Source organism: Anguilla rostrata, chromosome 9 (genome assembly GCF_018555375.3).
Source record: "Anguilla rostrata isolate EN2019 chromosome 9, ASM1855537v3, whole genome shotgun sequence".
Taxonomy (NCBI): Eukaryota; Metazoa; Chordata; class Actinopteri; order Anguilliformes; family Anguillidae; genus Anguilla; species Anguilla rostrata.
The window spans coordinates 45,930,683-45,951,214 of NC_057941.1; the positions used below are offsets into that span (position 1 = coordinate 45,930,683).

The 20,532-nt window shown below is 50.1% G+C and overlaps 2 protein-coding genes across 5 annotated transcripts; both read right to left on the reverse strand.

Moving 5' to 3' along the window:
* Positions 1-107: 107 nt before the first annotated feature.
* On the reverse strand, positions 108-12,092 carry LOC135263952 (transforming growth factor beta-1 proprotein-like). 2 transcript variants are annotated; one of them, XM_064352466.1, is made up of 7 exons: positions 10,952-12,092; positions 5,938-6,207; positions 4,714-4,791; positions 4,402-4,549; positions 3,966-4,116; positions 3,440-3,550; positions 108-2,288 (listed from the first exon to the last, which is right to left on the reverse strand). In XM_064352466.1, the coding sequence occupies exons 1-7, from the start codon at positions 11,328-11,330 to the stop codon at positions 2,241-2,243; spliced, it is 1,185 nt and encodes a 394-aa protein (XP_064208536.1). In that variant the 5' UTR covers positions 11,331-12,092; the 3' UTR covers positions 108-2,240. The 2 variants fall into 2 exon arrangements, with proteins under 2 accessions (XP_064208536.1, XP_064208537.1); XM_064352467.1 differs by having other exon boundaries at positions 3,966-4,113; positions 10,952-12,091.
* A 4,171-nt stretch (positions 12,093-16,263) lies between these two features.
* b9d2 (B9 domain containing 2) lies at positions 16,264-20,257 on the reverse strand. 3 transcript variants are annotated; one of them, XM_064352469.1, is made up of 4 exons: positions 19,364-20,257; positions 18,740-18,828; positions 17,850-17,975; positions 16,264-17,170 (listed from the first exon to the last, which is right to left on the reverse strand). In XM_064352469.1, exons 2-4 carry the CDS (start codon positions 18,825-18,827, stop codon positions 16,857-16,859), a joined length of 528 nt encoding a protein of 175 aa, XP_064208539.1. In that variant the 5' UTR covers position 18,828; positions 19,364-20,257; the 3' UTR covers positions 16,264-16,856. The 3 variants fall into 3 exon arrangements, with proteins under 3 accessions (XP_064208539.1, XP_064208538.1, XP_064208540.1); XM_064352468.1 differs by having other exon boundaries at positions 19,441-20,256; XM_064352470.1 differs by having other exon boundaries at positions 18,740-18,841; positions 19,364-19,408.
* Positions 20,258-20,532: the final 275 nt, after the last annotated feature.

The following is a 20,532-nucleotide window of genomic DNA, read 5'->3' on the forward strand; positions in this document are numbered from 1 at the left end:
AGAGAGACAGACAGACAGTCAGAAGCCAGTCAGACTGACAGACAGACAGACAGACAGAGGAAAGGAACAGAGCTCTGAATCCATACCACGACGAGAAAGGGTCAAAACAAGAGGAAACCGTTTATTTTTGTTTCATTCACGAAAACGTGTTCAGTAAAGGCACGGTACTCTAAAGATATTTCTAGCTTGTAAGGTCACTGTAGCTGGCAGGCGATGCTGTAAATAAGGAGACAGAGATAGCCAGTGCAAAGAAAACAAGACCAGGTCAAAACCTAGTATGTGGCTGGACCTAATGCACTTCAACCAGCCGACCAATGGTGTAACTTAATAACTCGGCCAACCAATGGTGTAACTTCATCACTCACTCAGTCACTCAGTCACAGACATTTGCGTTTGTAGGGCTGGCCCCGCTGTTGCGGTCCAGCCAATAATAATTAAATTTTCAGAGTGAATCTGATGGATGTGTCATGGGTTTTTCCCCAAGATTAGCACCTGGAAACAATTTAATAACACAAGGTGTGTGCCACCTCCAGCCTTTAAATACAAGGTGTGTGCCAGCTCCAGTAACCAGGAAAAAGGACGCTGAACGTTTTTTAACGAACGTATCTATAATTTAACCCTGCAGCATGTTGTAAAGACCAATGTAAAGGTGTAAAGACTGTGAAATAAAATGTGGATCTGTTTAAAATAGTGACAGAAAAACACAATGAATAAAGTTACCCACCCCTCCCCTACACTGCCACCACAAGTACACCGCTCAGCTCTCAAACCAACCCGACAATTAACATTCTAGCACTCGCAATACTATTATTGATGTTATTCAATACCCCTATCAATACATGACACTCAATAAAACTTGGAACAAGCGAGGAAGACATTACAGAGACATAATTACTATAGTACACCAAACAAAAAGAATGAAATCAATTTTAAAAACCATGAAATTATTGAGAGCTCACAACCCAGAACATCCTGGGATGGCGTCTCCTACACCCGTGACAGGCAGTCGAGCTGTGACGGGGGTGGGGGGGCGAGGTGGGTGCAGGGGAGTGGGGGTCCTTTGGTGATGTTGAGTGTAGAGTACAGTCCGTTCTCCTGGGCCTGTGGTGGTGGGGTCGGTCCAGCGATGCCCGGCCAGGATTGGACGGGGAGACGTGGTCTGCGGTCTACGCCATCTCGGAGGTGGGGTTGCGTCCAGCGCCCGTAACGACAGCCAGTCAGGTCTCTCCCGCCAGGAAAGCATCGTCGGCATGGCCGGCGCCAGCTGTTCGTTCGCCTGCCTTACTTTACCGTGTGCTAGCAGGGCAATGCCTCTAAGCGCACCTTCGGTTTTTTGGGCTAGCGCGCTCACTTCCGTGTGAGGCGCGACCCGTTAGGCCCAAAGGAGGAACTGACCCGTCGCCGATCAGCACACACCGACATTCTGAGATGCGAGGTTCGCTGTCCTTTCAAAAGGTTTTCGGCTAAACTGAGATTTCTAGGAGCGCAACGAGATTAAGCTCCTCTCGTGTCGTGCCTTTTCCACGGAGACTGGCTGTGTGTGCGTGTGCTGCGTTAGTGCTCTGCTCCTTAGAGAACACAGCATCATTTTCCTACACTTTTATTCTGCCTAAATGTAAAGGCCTAATTGTAAGGTAGTAAGGAGGGGCAATTAGAACTTTTTAGCAATTTCAGCCATTTTTTGACACAGTCCTCGTCATGCCAGTTCAGTGTATTTTAATTCCTATTGACTACGGTTTACAAAAACTACCGTGGCAAGTGCTCACTCCCTTAAAAACCACAAAGGTCAATTTCTCTCCCACCGAGTTTCAGTTCCCCAAAACAGCAAATCGCTTTTAACAAAATAAATTAATTTGAATCTATAAACAGACAACTGCTAAAAAAAAAATATATAATAATAAAACAATTAAATATTTCATATAAAAGCTTAAAAATCGAGTTCTTTGTACTGTCCCATCAGTTCCTCTGTTGAAAGGACGGAAATTAAAAATTCCGCAGATCGCCCCCGATTGTTCTTTTCTTCCTGGTGCTCCGTCCGCTCGTCTCTGTTCTCCTCAGTCCTTCTCTGTACATCTCTCCATCCTTCCTTCCTTTCCTCTCCCTGCTCCGTGGCGTGCGGCATGCCTCCCTCCCTCCGTCGAACGCAGGAGGAAGGAGAGGGAGAGAGAGAGAGCGAGGGAGGGAGGGAGAGAGAGGGAGAGAGAGCGCTGGCCAGGCGGAGCTCGCGGGGAGCGGCGGCTTTAGCTGCACTTGCAGGACCTCACGATCATGTTGGACAGCTGCTCCACCTGCGAGGGCGGAGGAAAGCGACGAAGCGGTCAGAGGAGCGGCCCGGGCTGTGGGCCGCGGATTAACCAACAGCGAAGTCGGAACGGTGTGGAACAGCAGGAATAATATCGGCGTCACGCACAAAAGTGCACACTGAAAACGGATTTCGTTTTCTTTGACTTCTTTACGCACAATTTCCCAACCAGCCCTATGAATATTATACACCAAAACAGTAACATTCGATAAAATACTTTTAACTCTGCACATTAGCACAGTACATTTGCACCTCCATTCCTTTAAGTCTCTATTAGAGTTTATTTAACAGTGAAAAAACTAAATAGTCCAAAATCCCAAGTGGCTGAACCATAATTTTGTGTTGACTAGTAAATAAAGAAACAAGTCCTTATTCTTTTACTGTGAATTCCAGTTTTGGAGATGCAAGGCATCGGCAAAGTGTAAAAAAAATAAAAAATAAAAAAAATTAATAAAGTTCTAATCTATTTGTGTGCATATTAACAGAAAATGTATTATGCATTACTACACGTAGCCAAATGTTAATCAGATACAATAATAATGTAGTGAACATGTGTGTGTATGTATGTATGTGTGCATGCCTACATGTATGTATTTATGTATGCATTGAAAGTTCATAAAGGCATTACATGACAGGCTGTACTGTACATAAATAACAGATAATGGATTCATCAAAAGGAAAGTCCCCAGAAAAACAAAGCAGGCAATAACCAGCCTGTGACAGAGCTCTGCCGTTATCAAGCACCAGCTGCCAGGCAGGGAGTGAACAGTGTGGTGTGTGGTGAAACAATGGAGCGGTTTCATTCTCCGTGGGGCCTTTTCCACCACCATAAAAAATTACCCGATGAAGAAAGAGCTCAGCGCTAATCATGGGATCATTAAATCATTACCTCAGGCTTAACCACTGTTGCGCTACGAACTGTTACTTCGCATTTCTGAATCATTAATCGCATTAGTAATCGTAGCGTTCAATGATGTGAGGCAACAGAATGATTGGCATGAGGGTGTGACACATGTCTAATTAAAGTCTCTAATGGATTATTACATTTGTGCGGTCTGAAGTTTAAATATTGCTTAAAAGTCTCCTTTATTGGAAATCTTATCGGTGACGGTGGTGATGTCGTTGAGAAGTACTGGCCTTGTGTTGCCTTCCCACGTAGTAGAGGATAGGGAGGGGGTCCAGAACCTGGGGAACACAGCAGGGCTGGGCAGAAGCCCCGGGGTTGTGATGCTTATAGAGAGCCAGTATCTGTGAGAAACAGAGAGAGAGAGAGAGAGAGAGAGAGAGAGAAAGAGAAAGAGAGAGAGAGAGGAACACTCCACTGTTTACACTCGCTTTGAAAGTCACAGATCACAGAAGTCTTCAGTCCTACAAAGTCCCCTGTGTTTCCTACTACCTCAGTACACTAGCGTGGCAGTTTTACACAGACAACAAAGGTATCATGAGGCTAGCCAGCGTCAATGCTAGCGAGGACTCAGACAAGGGAAAACCCCGGAGAATGTCATACGACAGTTACCCGGAATCCCCCTAACTCTACACCCTCAACAGGGGCATCCTGTTATCCCCGAGAGACAAGCAAACCATCTGACGTGAGGGATATGACAGTCCCAAAAAAAAAATTCCCCGCCATTTAAGCTCTCCTCTGTAAGCAGTCAGTGGGTACCTGGGAGTACTTGTTGTCGGCGTTCCAGATGTAGGTGCAGGAGCCCATGCAGTAGTTGGCATGGTAACCCGTGGGCTCGTGGATCCACTTCCAGCCCAGGTCCTTGCGGAAGTCGATGTACAGGCTGCGGACGTTGCAGCCCTCGGACCTGCTGGGTCGCACAGGACCATGGGAAGGAGCAGAGTTGAGACGCACAGGCCTAATTTTCAACGCGCATGGTTTGGAATGAGAAGGAAGTCTAATGATACAGGGAAAGTCCACGTGGCCACTGAATGGCATATGTTCAAGGTTTTTATTTGGCAATGAAAAGTAATGACATCCAGCATAGAAAAATGTCCATCATTCCCAGCTTTGGTTTGGCTTGGGATGGATAGTTCTGCTTTCAAATGTAGGTATACAGTGAAAACAAAAGGGGGCGGAGGGGGGGGAGTCTTACTCTGCGCCAGTCTGGTCGGTGCCTGGAGCCCGTTTCTTGCGCGAGGTGAGATGACTGACACGGTCCGCAGGAAGTGACATCATCAGGATGTGGGGCTTCTGCATGTTCTTGGCGAGCTTGCCGATGTCCCCTCTCTGCTTGCCCATCCCTGCCCAAAAAAAAGAGGCGTGGTCAGACGGAAGGAACCCGCCGCGTTTCACAAGCTTTCCCGTTTGCTCTAACCCCCTGTCTACTGACGCTGGGCTATTCCGAGCAGCCGTCTGAATTCTATTTTCCCAAAAGGAAAAGGGGAGGTCCGGGAACCTGCCGTACCTGAAATGGTGAACTGGAAATTCTCCATGGCCTTGCCACATTCGCAGTACAGCTTCAGCTGGAACCACTGCTCTCCTTCTGTATGACACGCACACGAGAAAAGTCAATGTCGCGTGGCAAATGATGACATTGTGCACGACAAAAAGGACACGATGCAGCAAGTACCATAATTACTCTGTGATGATTGAAAGTTCGTGAAAAGTTCAGGATGACCATTGTGATGCACTCTTCAGCTAGCGCATTTCATTATGGCAGTAACCAAAAAACTTAATACCAACTCATGTTTGGTATTAAGGCTATAACATGTACTCACACATTAATATTTCCCAAACAGCCACAATCAAATCCAGTTTGCTAATCTGGTTTGGTCTGGTTATTTGTATACACAAGGTTGATTTGGGTACACAAATTATCTGTGAGAATTTTCTACTGTGAAACTGAAACATGAAAACATGTACATGCTCTCACATAGCACCACTATATCGATCTCTGATATAGATATGACCACAAATCCAGATTCTTTAAATATAATCTAATTATTGTGTCAGGTTTCTCTATGGTAACACTTTAGGTGGCAGTTATGTAGCATTTATAAAACCTTTATATTGATTCCTACGAATTAATCTTTTTATCCACTGTCATAACGAAACCACTATCTAGATCATCGGTGATTTCATTCTTTATTACGTATTTCATAAAAACTCCCACTACAAGTGTCATAAAGACTTATGACTAATCAGTGGAAAACACAATGACGCTATTTAAGAATTTGACACTTCAGCATATATTCAGTGTAATTGTGATGGCTGAACTCAATCAAAGTTCATACATTCTTGTTTATGACTGCTTATAACCACTTACAACAGCGGCATGACATTTTCTCCACCCATTTAAGTAAAGAGATTTCATAACTGCATCACAAATGCCTGACAACTTGCATGCTTATTCGGTAATGACAGCTTCTAAAAGTTAATTTCACCACTTTAAATAAAGTGACACATAGCTTTATAAATGCTACATAGCTGCCACACAAAAGAAAGTAATAACTTCTCTGCTGTGTATATCCAATTTTTTCATTTTGAAGGTCAAAGTAATAAATTTCAACAGAGACAGCCAAATACAGTGTGTGTGTGAGGTAGTCGAGAGAAAGCCTGTCATCGCAGATGAGGTGCTTGAGAATGGCGGAAAATTTTTTTTTCGCGACCGTGCGCGGTCCACACTGACCAGTAGCCTGTAGCCAGTCCTTCACGGTTTGCGTGACGTCGAACGACAGCCAACGGTCGATCCAGCCGTTGGAGACGAAGCGTGATCCCAGGTAGCGGGCGTGGTCCCCCAGGCCCTGGTAGAGCTCCAGCCTCTGCTCGGTGCCGGGGGGCATGCTGGAGCTCTTGATGAGGAGCCGCAGCTCGGCCAACGAGAGCAGCCGGGCGCCGCCCAGGCTGGCCCGCATCTCGCTGACGTTGAAGAGTATCTGCTGCCCCGTGTTGTTCTCGCCTGCGGAGAGCGGGGGGCAGAGAGAGGAGGCGGGTGAGGGGAGAGGGAGAGAGAGAGTGTGTGAGAGGGCGAGAGGAAGAGAGAGAGAGGGAGTGAGAGAGGGTGAGAGGGAGAGAGAGAGGATGAAAGAGAGAGTAGAGCAAGAGAGGGCGAGAGAGAGAGGGAGAGAGAGAGAAAAAAACTTGCTTGACTTTTGGTGTTCCTTTATTGAAACACTAAATTTTCCACAACTACCTTAAGAGAGAGAGAGAGAGAGAGAGAGAGACCAAGCGGCGATCCACGCACCGCGAGGGGGCTTATCTAAATGAGAAGCACCTGCGCAGCTGCCCTCTGAAGTTCTGCGCACGCACCGTCCATCCGCCCCCGCCTCGCCCCCGCCCCGCCCCGCCCCCGCCGCGCCGCGCCGGTGCAATATAGACGCCGCGGGAGCAGTATAATTTGGCCCGCGGGGGGGGGGGGGGCGAGGAGCTACGAGCAGCCGGAGCGTCCCCAGAGCGCGGGGGCCCGGGACCGGCGGGCGAGCGGCGGGCGAGCGGCGGACGAGTGCTTTTTAACGAGCGGAGCGAGGGCCGGGCGGCGTGCGAGCGGAGCGGGGGGCCCGCCCGCCAATCCCGCCGGGGAGCGGCGGGAGGAGACGGCCCGCACCCAGGCACCGAGGCGCTACGGGAGGGCGTGGCAGTGTTTAATTACAGCCTGTCATTACCTCGCCCACTGAGAGAGAGAGAGAGAGAGAGAGAGAGAGGGAGAAGGGAAGTCACTGATGGGAGAACGGGAGGATGTGAAGGAGAAGAAGAAGCATGGGAGCCATGCTTCATGGGGGAAGACAAAAAAAACTCAAAAGAAAAGAGAGAATCGTGGGTGGAGGGGGAAAAAAAGGGAAAGACAGAACCCTGCGTGTGTTCAGATCCTTTTTTCGGGTCTGGCCTGGCCCCAAACCCTGCTATATGTCCCTGCCTGTCTGAGCCCAAATTATCCTGGGATCTGCGTCAGTAATTACACACTCCCAGGGAGAAACGGAGGGAGGGAGAGCGAGGGAGAGAGAGGGAGAGAGAGGGCTCCAGGAGCAGGGCCGTACCAGGCCGTACCATCGCAGCCAGCCCCAAGGAGGAGGCCTCTCCTGACTCAGAAAGGTCCTCAGAGGCCCTGATCTGGGCCAGAGAACTTCAGAGGCAGAGAAAATGCTTCCGCAAGCAATTTAGAGAGAGAGAGAGAGGGCTCCAGGAGCAGGGCCGTACCAGGCCGTACCATCACAGAGCCCCAAAAAGGAGGCCTCTCCTGACTCAGAAAGGTCCTCAGAGGCCCTAGTCTGGGCCAGAGAACTTCAGAGACAGAGAAAATGCTTCCTCAAGCAATTTAGAGAGAGAGAGAGCAAGACGGCGACAGAGAGAGAGAGAGAGAGAGAGAGAGAGAGAGAGAGAGAGAGAGAGAAGAAAGCCTGTGGGAGAGAGCGAGGGTGAAAGGTTGAGGTTGTCGGTGGTTGCGCACTGCTGACCGAGAGATTGCAGTCTAAGGGCAAGCCAAACCCCAACGCCGTAATTACCGAAAAAAACGCACGCCAAAAAAGTTCGGTCTTCAATCTTCAAGTCCTAATTGGACTCCTTCTCCTTCTCTTTCTCAGGCTCGACGGCTCAATTTCCACTGGTCCCAAGCGCCATGTTTCCAGGTCAACGCCGCAAAACACGGTTTGGAACGGGGGAAAAACATCCTGTGTGCGCACACGCAGCGGTCATTTCTAGAAGCGCTGGAGCCCGAAGCACGTCGAGAGACCGCACTCCCAGGTCACGTGGGACAACAGCAGAGCCGGGGCGAAGCGTGGAGAAGTCTCACTGACTGTAACGAACAGCACTGTGGGGAGTCTGTGCCGCCCCCCCCCCCAAGACTGAACAGGCACCGCGCAGACCCCGGGCAGCGACCCCACGTTGGGGCGGGGCGCGGATCCGGTCCGTGCGCGGTAGGGTCCGGCCCCGCCCCCCGGGCTGGGCGTGGGGTGATTTGCGAGCGTAATCCGGGGGCCTCGCCACAGGTAAGCCCGGGACAGCTGTTGTGACAGGCTGGGAGACGGCTCTGTAATTACGCCAGGGAGAAACGGGATTCCAGCGGGCTTAAATACCTGCCTCGGCACTGCGCTCCACACCTCCTCCCTCTCCTCCCCCTCTCCCTCCCTCCCTCTCTCTCTCTCTCTCGCTCTCCTCTATCCATCCCCCAATCCCTTCCTCTATCCCCCATCCTCTCACACGCCTCTTCCTCTCTCCTCTTTCTGTTCATTTCTTTCCATCTTTCCGTGTGCCGCAACTCAGTTGCGTCGCTGGCCCTTTAATGACAGAATGCGTGTGTGACCCAAACAGGCCTTCCAATGTACGTGCAGCAGTACAGCAAATAATAACGCGCTGCGGACAAGAATGCATCCCTTTAGGCACACTGGAATTAAACTGGAAATAGACACGCGGGACGTAATCCCCCGAAACGGCCCCTTTTTTCGCTGATTATCTGGTGAATGAAGATAAATTGGACGCGGTCGAGGCTTCAGCGCGGAACGTTTTAATGCCTTAATGGCCGCGGTTCATCAGCGTCCCTCCAACGCCAGAGCGGGGGCGTTTTTTTAATCGGCTGACGTTCAAAACCGCCCTCCCAAAACGAGGTCCGACCGCAGGGGGGAGACATGCACGCACACGCAGGCCCGCACGCGGGGGGGCGCGCGCCGCACCCCCGTACCGTGCGCACGCGACTCGCACGCGCGTGCGCGCGCTTACGAGAACCGAGTTACCCGTTCGCATTCACCTTAGCTCACCTTTGCCCCGATTAGGCGCGATATCTAGCATTCCATCGGTTACTGTGGTTTTATATCTATGCTGAATTGAGAGCCACATTACACATGGTAATGACATTATAATAGCCATATTTAATTAAATACCTTTACCCCGCCGTCTGTATCCTGCAGGTTATTGCAAGTTCTCTTTCTCTCTCACACACACACACACATCGCTAAGGTTTCCAGTGTAAACCCTGAACTTCAGTAAATATGTAACTCAATGCCTTTATTAAACCTATGCTAATGATATCTCACATCTCAGTTCAGGCGCCTGTTCAATCAAACTCGACGTTGAAATGACAAAGAAGCACATTCCTGTGAAACGCGAAACGAGGGAAGGGGGGGCTAGAGGAGGGGGGGCATTAATTTAAAGCAGAGACCTAAAGACACACAAGAAGAAGCGAAAGCTCATTTTTCCCGTGGCCTTGTCACCAGAAAGAACCCTCATTGACTCTTACTGACGCTTCCTTCTGATTGGAGGAATGGGAACAGAGACTTGAGTTGGTCGGAGCGCCGCACGGACACAACGCAAACCTGCCATTCAGAGAGCAGGGCGTACCACTAAGTACCAAGTGCAGCCCTAGAGAAATGCTGCTACTGCCCCCTGTGGACGGAGGGCGCGCTGCGGCTTGCTGGAGAACCTTATTAGGGCAGAAAGCGGGAGAGGCACGGGGCGGCGGCGGCGCGGGCGGGAGCTGGGACCTGTTGCTCGGCGATAGCGGACCCGGCTTCCTCCAGGGGGCTATTTATAACGGACCCCAGTCACTCAACAACACGCTGACTGCCGGCCTTCCTTCCTGCCTGCCATACCGACAGCCGGGCCGAGCGAGGCTGACACAAACAGAGAGTGAGAGAGAGAGAGAGAGACTGGGGGGAAGAGATAGAGAGAAAGAGATGGAAGGGAGGAGTGCGCAGTGGACACAGGGCTCCTGTTACAGGAAACCCCCCGGCCCAGAGGGGGGTGGGGGGTATGGGGTGGGGGGGGGGGAGGAGAAGGGCTATCTGCCCCTCACACTGCCCTCCACAAGCAGTCCCCACCCCCCCTCCCCCTCCTCCTCCCCCCTTCTCTCTTCCCGGCAGTTTCTCTCCATTTCTCCACTTTCGCCAGGTGTACAGTACCTCTCCTCCACTCACCTCCAAACCAAACAATCCCTCTCTCACCCTGCTAGAAGTGTTCGGGAAGAAGGGGCTTTTAGATGAAACGAGAGAGGGTGGGTGAGATTTCGAAGGGGGGAGAAGGGGGGGGGTACTGGGTATTAAATGGCGCTCAGGACAAAGGGGGGAAATGCCTCTCGCGTTTTCAGTCAGGTGTGTTATCACAAGCAGGGGCGCAGGAATTCGCTTATCTCAGCCAGCGTGACATTCATAGGTCTGAGAGTTTACGACAAAAATAAAATACCACGGATACCATTAGCGTGATGTAGCTGATGTACCATTAGCGTGAACCCCATCAAAAAGCCAAACAAAACAATTTTTAAAAAAAGCCCTCTCTGATCTCTGAGAGCGATCTCTCCACATTGCGCGTGAATGAACCGAAGACATCTTTACAGCCGGATACATACAGTACATGCGCTGGTTTTTTTTACGAGCGAGAAAACTAGTAAATTTCGACTATACGGTGCCTTCAGAGAGCTCGCGCTCCGCGCTCGGGCAGGGATTCACGGGTGACCCCACGGGGCACGCGTCACGCCCGCCAGCGCGGAGGGTTCGCTAATGAGGCGTGCGCACTGCACGTGTGCGAACGTGCGAAGCCGCGATGTTTATTAACTCTGACAGCGGGTCGACACAGCGGCCAAGGCATCCCTCCTTCGGTTTACGTTCGACCGCGGTTTCAAATAAATAACCGAGACGTGTTTGTGTGCGTGAGCGAGTGAAAGCGCGCGCGTGTGTGTGTGTGTGCGTGTGTGTGTGTGGCTGTGTGTGCTGTGTACTCACTTTTGTCCTTCATGTCGAACTTGTGCACCTCCTTGGCGAAGTACTCCTCCTCGTCGGCGTCCAGCGAGGGCAGGGCGCTGGCCTGCTCGGCCTGCTCGCGGCTCAGCTCCAGGGTGCTGTTGTAGACGGACATGACGGCGTCGGGGATGACGCGGCGGCGAGGGCCGCTCGCCGCCGCCTCCTCCTCCTCCTCCTCGTCCTCCTCGGGCTTGGGCTCCCTGGGCAGCCGCAGCTTGCTGAGGATCTGGCCCCGGATGGCCTCCAGCCTCTTCGTCTTCACCAGCTCCAGGTCCAGGGGCTTGCAGGTGGACATGCCCCAGCTCGGGCACACGCTGCCCAGCACCCACAGGGCGCCCAAAACGGCGCACCCCAGCCTCATGGTCGCCCGGCGCGGGCGGTCCCGGTCGCACAGGGCGTCAGCGGAATCCGTCAGGCGCCGGTCGGGCGCGTTGGCGTTCTGCGAGCGTGTGAAGTTTCCTCTCTGCCAGCTCCTGCCAGACGGAGCTCTCCGGTCGTTTCCGAATCGATCTGTCGCCTCCTTTCCACCCGGCGGCTCCCTTTCACTGGAGCGTTGGGGGGGGGCCGGGCTGGACTACCCCCCTGGGGCGACCCGAGGACCCCGTCCGGGGGGGGACTGAGTCACCGTCTCGCTGGCACGCCCGCCTCTCCGCGTCTGACTCACGCGTACGGCGGCGGCGGCGGCAGCGGCGTCCCCGGAGCCCGGCGCAGGGGTCGGAACGTTCGCTCGCTCGCTCGGGGACCAGAGAGCCGGGTTAGCACATCACGCGTGAGCTGGCAGGCGGCGTCGCCCCTGGCGGGAGTCTGAGCGTGCGCCGGCGACGCGGCCGGTCTTTAAGAGCGCGGAGTCAGCGCCCGGGGGAGACGCGCGGCGGCGCTTCAGCGGACGCGGCAGGCACGCCTCGCCTCCTACCTGGCTTTTCGGGGAAAGCCCCTTCACTCGGCACGGGACCTGGTGACAGATGACAGGAGAAACTCCCCGACTGCTCAGCACACTGCGGACCGGCGTCTGCACGCACCTCTCTCCCTCTCTCCCCCTCTGTCTGTCACTCTCTCTCTCTCCCTCTCTCTCTCCCCCTGTCTCTGTCACTCTCTCTCTCTCCCTCTCTCTCTCCCCTCCTCTCTCTCTCTCCCTCTCTCTCTCCCTCTGTCTCTCTCTCTCTCTCCCCCTTCTCTCTCTCCTCTCTCTCTCCCTCTCTCTCCTCTCTCCCCCTCTGTCCTCTCTCTCTCTCCTCCCCTCCTGCGTCGTCTCCTCTCTCCGCTCCGTCTTTTCTCTCTGTCTCTCTCCATCTCTCTCTCTCTCTTTCCTCTTTCTTCTCCTCTCTTTTCTCCTTCCTCCTCTCTTCGCTCCCTCCACTCTCTCTCTCTCCTGTCTCCCGTTCTCCCTCCTCTCTCCGGCTCTTCTCTCTCTCTCTCCCTCTGTCTCTCTCTCGCCTCTCTCTCGCTCGGTCCCCCGCGAGCCCGTCCGCTGTGAGTCTCCTGCCTCCCCTCGCGCAGCAGAGAGTTCACTTCTCACGCTCCGTCTTTTTCTCTCTCTCTCTCCGGAGTGTTTTTTTTTCTTTTTTTTCTTTTTCTCCCTCTTTTTCACATTCCTCCGCTGAGCTTTTACGGGGCTCCCCTCCAGGGACCGTCCTCCCGTCCTGTTCAGCCGAAACTGCGTCCCGGACCTCCGCTCCTCCGGCTTTCTCTGCGCTCGGGCTCGACAGAGAGAGAGAGGGAAGGAAACGAGACCCAAAAAAAAAAAAAAAAAAAAAAGAGGGTTGATTTGAGAACCCCGCGTTTCCTGTGCCGGGCAGATAATTTCCCCCTGGTAGACCTGACTCAGCCCCCCTGGTCAATCAGATTGCGGAAAGCCTGATAGCGTCTTTCACATTGACACTGCGCTCAGGGGGAGGGCAGCCCCAGCTCACCACATCCAAAGAGACTCACGCACGCACAAATCGAACCCGGCTATTAAAAAGAAAAGAGTCAACAGCCACAAATGACCTCAAACTCTGACGAACCAATACGACTCCTCCATCTGAAATTCATCTGGGGAATGACACAGAGATAAACTAAATGTTAAACCGCAAAGCAGACAAGTTTGTCAAAAAGAAACAAGCGCAAAGGCTTCGTCTGAAGAAAGAATTGGTAGAAAAATTATTAAAAGTCTCTTGAAGTGTCCATGGTATCAATTTTCCAAAAAGATGAATTCTCCAAAGTGATTTACAAAGTAGCAGAGCGGGCTCTGAGGAAAGCAGCAGTCTTAAACCTCCACAGGAAAAGCCCTGGAGACCCGGCAGCCACGAGCGCACCTCTGCAAAAAATGCACAGCTTACATGAGCTGGGGTTCTCTCTGTGAGTCTCTCTCTCACACACACACACACACACAGGCGAGCACGCTCTCTCTCCCTCTCTCTCTATCTCTCTCTCTCACACACACAGGCGAGCACTCTCTCTCTCCCTCTCTCTCTATCTCTCTCTCTCACACACACAGGCGAGCACTCTCTCTCTCCCTCTCTCTCTCTATATCTCTCTCACACACACAGGCGAGCACTCTCTCTCTCCCTCTCTCTCTCTATATCTCTCTCACACACACAGGCGAGCACTCTCTCTCTCCCTCTCTCTCTCTATATCTCTCTCACACACACAGGCAAGCACGCTCTTTCTCTCTCTCTATATCTCTCTCACACACACAGGCGAGCACACTCTCTCTCTCCCTCTCTCTCTGTCTCTCTATCGCTCTCTCACACACACACACACAAGCACGCTTTCTCTCTCTCTCTCTCACACACACACACACACACACAGATGCTCTGTGCCAGCCTCCGGTCCAGCCCACAACAGGAACTGCAACCAAAACAGGACAAGAAATGCACAGGGACACAGCAGCCCCCCCCCACCCCCTGCGCGTTGCAGATCGAAGCTGGGAACGGTGGTAAAATTAGGAAAGGTCAGGAAACGGAGGGAAGAGCCGAGGAAGTGTGGGCGACCGGTCGGGAAACGGTATTGGCGGACGGAACGCGGCGCAGCGCGAACGTTCCGGCGCCGTCACCTCAACTCCATACGTCTCCGTCGCCGGACCGTCGGCCCTCGGCCGAACCCCTCTTCACACCTACTCTTCCTCTCCTCCACGCAGACAACGCGCCCCCCCCTCCCTCCCTCAAGCTCCCGATCCCTCACCGACTCACCTCCCCTCCTCCCGCGGTTCCTGCTTGTCAAAGCTTGCTGGTGACAAATGATCTGTGTTCTTCACTCCGTACGTTCTGGGCTGCCCCCTCCTCCCTCCTCTCCTCCTCCCCCTCTCCTTCCACCTCTCACCTCGTTTTTTTTTTTTTTTTTCTCTCTGGTTTTGCGACTTCACAGAGGCCCCCCCCCCCCCCCCCGCCCAGGAAATGAGCGCAATGGTCCCCGTGTTTAAAACATCTGCATTTTAAAGAGCGGGCGGGGGCTCCACGCTCCCAGCTCGCTCTGATAACATCACAGCCAGTCCTATAGCCAACAGGCATTCTGACGAGCACGCCGAGCAGGAAGGGCTGACACGCTACACTTTCAGTACTATAGACTTGTCACTGGTGTGGTCACCTATCGGTACATAAAACTGTGCCCCTGGCCAGCAATACGTCATTCATTTGTACCTTTGTTTTTGCTTGTAAAAGGTACTTACTAGTACCCAAATAGAACATTAGTGTACCTTTTCAGGCTGAGTTTGGCTAATTTGTTTCCTAAACAATGAAAAAATGTACCTCCACTGTACCTTCATTTGTCAGAGAGCTCTAGCCCAAGTTTGCTGAGCACCCCCCCTGGCCCGGAGCTCCAGCCTTAGACCAGCTAGACCAGCTGGGCACCCCCAGCTCCTGCCACTATTGACTTTCCATAACAAACCGGTGCCTGCCTGCGGCAGATGGGTTCCCCCTCTGAGTCCGGTTCTGCTCAAGGTTTCTTCCTGCTATCAGTCAGGGAGTTTTTCCTTGCCACTGTTGCCCTAGGCTTACTCTTTGGGGGACGGTTCTCTAAAGCTGCTTTGTGACAAAGCTCCTTTGTTAAAAGCGCTATACAAATAAAAATTGATTGATTGAGAGGGGAACAGACTTTGCCCCCGACAGCGCTCGGCGACCAGCGGATTAAGCCCAGACTCACTACACTTTCAGTAATATACACTTGTCACTGGTGTGGTCACCTATAGGTACATAAAACTGTAAAACGTCATTCATTTGTACCTTTTTTTTTGCTTGTAAAAGGTACTTACTAGTACCCAAATAGAACATTAGTGTACCCTTCAGGCTACGTTTGGGCAATTTGTTCGCTAAACAATGGAAACTGTACCTCCACAGCACCTTTATTTGTCAAAGAGGAACAGACTTTGCCCCCCCCCCACAGCGCTGAGTGCATCCACCACATCTGCTCAGGTGGCTCCGTCGCTCGGCGACCGGCGGATTAAGCCCGGACCTCTGGTCTGAAAAGCACACACTCCGCAGACCAGACCGCAGATGGGGGAAACTGGCCGAATGTTTCCGTAAAAACCTCGGAGGTTATCAAACGCAGGCAGCCCGCATGCAGACCACATGAAGGGGCCCGTATAACACTGATTCACACACACACACACACACACACACACACACACACACAGACACACACGGGGCTCAACGGTAGCCTAGCAACGCTGGAGTCACTCCCCGTGCTGTTTTAATCGTACACTCTTCACTGCAAAAAACCATTGAGTCAATCTGAACAAGTATTTTAGTCTTATATTTAGACTTAACGTAAATCTTACTTATGTTCCTTTTTTTTGCGAAATAAGATGAAAATATTACCAATGAGGTGAGAGTTTGACTAATTTCAAGAAGTTCCACTTGGCATGCAAAACCGGCTAATACTTTCTACTCAGGATTACAAAATAAGATTCTAAGTCTCACTACAGTACTGAAACACTTGTTAAGATTGACTTTTTTTTGTTGTGTTTATTTTTCCCTGTTAGGCCAGTGACTCAGGTCCACCTCTTTCTTTCTGTTCTCACTCTCTGTTTTAATTCTCTCTGTCCAGCAGCTGTAAGAGAACAGGCACACATGAGCCAACACACAGAAGGGTCATCAACCACTAGTCATCTCTGAGACACTTCAGAGTCCTTCTCAGACATACTCCCTTCTCATCCTTCTTAGAAATGAAAACTAAGAGGGGAAAAACGCAGGATGTGAAGGAGTAGCAACTATCAAACCGAAGGTTTTCTGTCTTTCAAATAGTTACAACATTTTAAGGGTAGCAAAAACAGCTGAACAATTCACTGAACAGACACACCAGTCAGTGCCATAAATGTAAAAAAAAACTTTTAATACGGTTACGACATATTACACAGCACTACAACTCACAGCACGATTCAGTCGTAGAAAAAGTATTTAAAAATATCGAATCAACAGGTACAAAATGTGTATTTGTAATACTTATAAAAAAACAAGAGTCCACTGTGTGAAATGCGTTTTTCTAATGTGTGTAATCATGATGAAGGCAGACACTATACAGAGACTCGCTCTGCCCCCTTGTGGCGAAAGGGGGAAGAGCATGTCGGTCAAGCAAACTCGTTCATCCACCTGATTTTGCAGTTCATCCTGTTTTCAGCATGTAAGCAGATTTCTTACAACAGTGCAATTGGGCAAGCTCAATCCCAGAGCCCAAATTATTTTTTCCAGAACTTTATCTCTGGCTCTCTTCCACCCACAATGCACTTCTCTCATTTAACCATCCTCCCAGTTCCGCAAACAGTACACCACCCTTCTTTTTTCCTGGCATCCTCTTGGTAGAAAGCCCCACAGTGAGCCACCCTCCTCCCTCGTCCCCCCCGTCGCTCCGTCTCTCTTCCCCATCCTCCCGGCCCCGCCCCGTCCTCCTGGCCCCGCCCTGCCACGTCCCCCCCTCAGCTCTCCACGCCGTACTTGTCGAAGTGGCGCAGCACGATCCCCAGCTCCAGCTCCACGGTGCCCATGGCGACCGTGTGCAGCCGGTAGCGGTCGGCGCCGCTGTAGATGAGGTCCGGGGTGCGCAGCTGGGGCCCCCCGCCCACGAAGGCCTGCGCCAGCTGCTCCTGCCACGAGCCCAGCGGCCTCCAGGTGGCGCAGCGCAGCCGGTGGTGCCCGGGGCTGGAGGGCACGTGGCAGTACCCATAGCCGAAAAGCTGGCAGCGCCCAAACGAGTCCTGGTGCCACACCTGCAGGTGGAGCTTCGGCCAGCCTGAGGAGGACAGAGAGGATCATGGGAGCTGCAAACAGCAATAGCAGCTTTACTGGTGAACGGCTTACCAGGGTTGTCCACTACGTTTTATAAAGATTTTTTAATTAATACAATTCAGTTCAATTCAATTAGAGAACAGAGCAAACCGGAATGGAAATGACTCTGAAACTTGACTGATAAAACAGGTTCTTTCAATCCTGGATTCTGATTGACTGGGACTGCATTCTACAGTGAATGTAAATCCAATGCAGTAACAGTTAATCAAACTACTTGTTTGTAGACACTGATCACCTCATCATTATATGATGAAATAATACTGTGTCATCAAGTAATTGTTTCTATATGTTTTATAAAAGAAAATTATGTTTTAGGAAACCGATTTTAAAAAGCAATACACTTGTGGCCATGCTGTATCAATTTCATAACTGTATTCACAATATGACACTGCCTCTCATGACATATTGCCTAAATTAGTTTCTTCATATTCACATATATATCATGACTTCTCACATTGACTTAATTTTCAGTTGGTCATTTTTGGAAAATAATGAACTAAGGTTGATTTTACAGTGGCTCAAAAATTCAATCTCTTTCATGCGTATTTAGCGTGCTAACAGGTTCCATTTGACAGGGCCTTGTTGAATCTTCTGGACGTGGGTCAGGCATGAGTGTGTGTTACCTTGCAGTCCTTTGGTGGTGTAGTGCAGGTCAATGGGGTGACTCCAGAAAGCCATCTCCCCATTCTGTGGGGAGTCTACCTGAGTCTGTCCTTCCCTTATCCCAGAGAGCAGCCTCCATGCCCCTCCTGTGAAAATTGATCCTAATTATCCCCTAATTTCATTGGCTAAAAATCGTTCTCTCCCTCTACACCTTAACCGATGTGCAGTGACCATTCTAGCGCAAAATGGCTGCCGTGCAGCACCCAGATGGGTGCTACACATTGGTGGTGGGTGAGGTGAGATCCCCATCATCACTGTAAAGCACTTTGAGCATCTGGAAAAGTGCTATAATGCAATGATTCATTGATTCATTCATCTTGTAAAGAGCACACACACACACAAACAAACAATACACTTTAAACATCGATCCATTTGCCAAATGTCTAAATTGTAAGTCTGTTCATTCATACAGCTATATAAAAATTGGCTCTTCAGACTAAATGTCAACAGCTAATTCTAAAGGTGTTGTAGGTCGATTAAAGACACCATTCCTAACGTGGAATTCAAAGCTGGTGCAGTGTGTGCCATGTTCACACTGGCTAGCCACAGTGCTGTGAAAAAGTATTTGTCCCCTTCAAGACTGGGTAATAACTTCTTCACAAGAGTAATATGGGTGTTTGATAACTTTTTTCACTAAATAAATGAAATCATTTTTAAAATATATTTTGAATTTACTCAGATTCCATTTGTATAATATCACATTTTCTCTGAAGATATGAAACCATTCAGTGTGACAAATATGCAATAATAGAGGAAATCTGGAATGGGCAAATACGTTTTCATGGCACTGTATGCTAATAGAATATTTACTAATGTTAGCACAAAACAGTTCTTCAGCTAGCTACGGTACCTGTGTGAACGCCCCACTTGCAGAACAGCGTACTCTCAGGAAAGCCGCTGGCCCCCACGATCTGACCAATGATGTGCAGCTCTGCCATTCTGTTTGAAAGAACTGAGATGAGCTAACGGTAATCAGTTCCCTGTATCAAAACCAGGGGGTTTTCATACTATGGCATACTAGCTACCTAACCAACGCTAGCTAATGCTACTGATATTAACAAGTCTGTTAGCAACATAACGATTCAGGTTAAGCATGGTAACATTCTTAACTCCAGTCAAAATAACTGTAAAGTTAAACGTAGACAGTTACCTTGGCATAATTAGCAATAAACGTTTAACAACACCCTAGCTATCTACTGACTGATATTAACAACATTTGCCTAGCTGGCAATGGTTACTTAGGTTAGCCAAGTCATTTCGGTGTTTTGTTTTTTGAATAGCTAGCTAGCTAACCCAGTTAGCCATCAAGCTAGCAACAGATCACTCTCTGCTATATCTAGCTAATGTTAACTTGGTAGCAATGTAACTGTCTGCATAGTGAAAACGGTACATTTGCAAGTTACGACAACAGTTAAACGTGAGATAAATATAACACAAGGACGTTAGCGAAACAGCACATCTACTAAGAGCATACCCAGATTTTCCGATGTGTTGAATTTAGTTAGATTAGCCCATTCATTAATAAAAATCAGTCCCGTTGTTTACACAAACCTGCCGTTGCCACGGCCCCAGCGAGGCGAAGATACAGCGTCACTTCCTTAGCAACCAAAACCGCAAGCAACACTGTTCTACAAAACCAGCTGGACGTCTTTCCTTCTACAGGTTAAAAGATCCTGTTTTAAACCGCCAACTAAACAAGTTCCGGTTTCATCCAAGGGCAGCGATAGGCCTATTTCACAAGATGGCGACCAAAACCGAATGTAGGGATACTTTGTTTTCGGTTACCGTTGCTACGGACGCAAGTCCATTTCTGACAGCGAAAAATTGAGCCTAAACAGCGACGTGTGTTCTCACAGTCCCTGATAGCTCTGCCAAAGTTCACTGTCCGATGTTATCCGTATTGTCGAAGCATTGCCAGTGAACGTTAAGCGGTCCAAACTGGACAAGTGCTATAAATTCTTTTTTGAGAAGTTTATATTCGGTTATGAAGGTAAGTATAACGTTAGCTCTGGTTCACAAGAAAGCTAAATAGCTAGCTTGCTAACCACACCAAGTTAGCCGATTAAAGAGATGTTGCACTTCGACATAACAGATTCTTTTCTGGAGGCGACTCCACTGTGTTTTCGTAGCGTGAAGCAACATCTGCTGTCCGTTAACAGCGTCTCTGTTCCTCTCGGTTGTCCCGAAAATGAATGAATAGGGAGCCTGACAACTGTGAGGAAAAGCGATTCTGTTAACGTTGACGGTCAGCAGGGGAGGCAAATGCTATGTAAGTACAATGTGTTAGGCTCCACAAAATTACTTATGTTATTATACCGAAGTGAAATATCTCTGAACTAAGTTTTGTACTACCGTTAATATTTTGTGACATGCTGTTTGTGCTGTACTTGTTCAAATAAAGATTTATATTGCTTGTCAGATCGCCTGTGTAATGCTGTTCAGTTCACTACCGAGCTGTTTGTTTTCATCGCTGATAAAAACTACCCACACATTTTTAAATCAGCTGATATATCTTAAGTAGGCTTGTCGCGATGTCCGTCAATACATTTTGTAATTACAATTAACAACTAAAATAAACGTGCATCTGCAGTTTCAACATTGAATATCCAAATATGTGCTTGCTAACAAGCTAGCTGTCTAAAA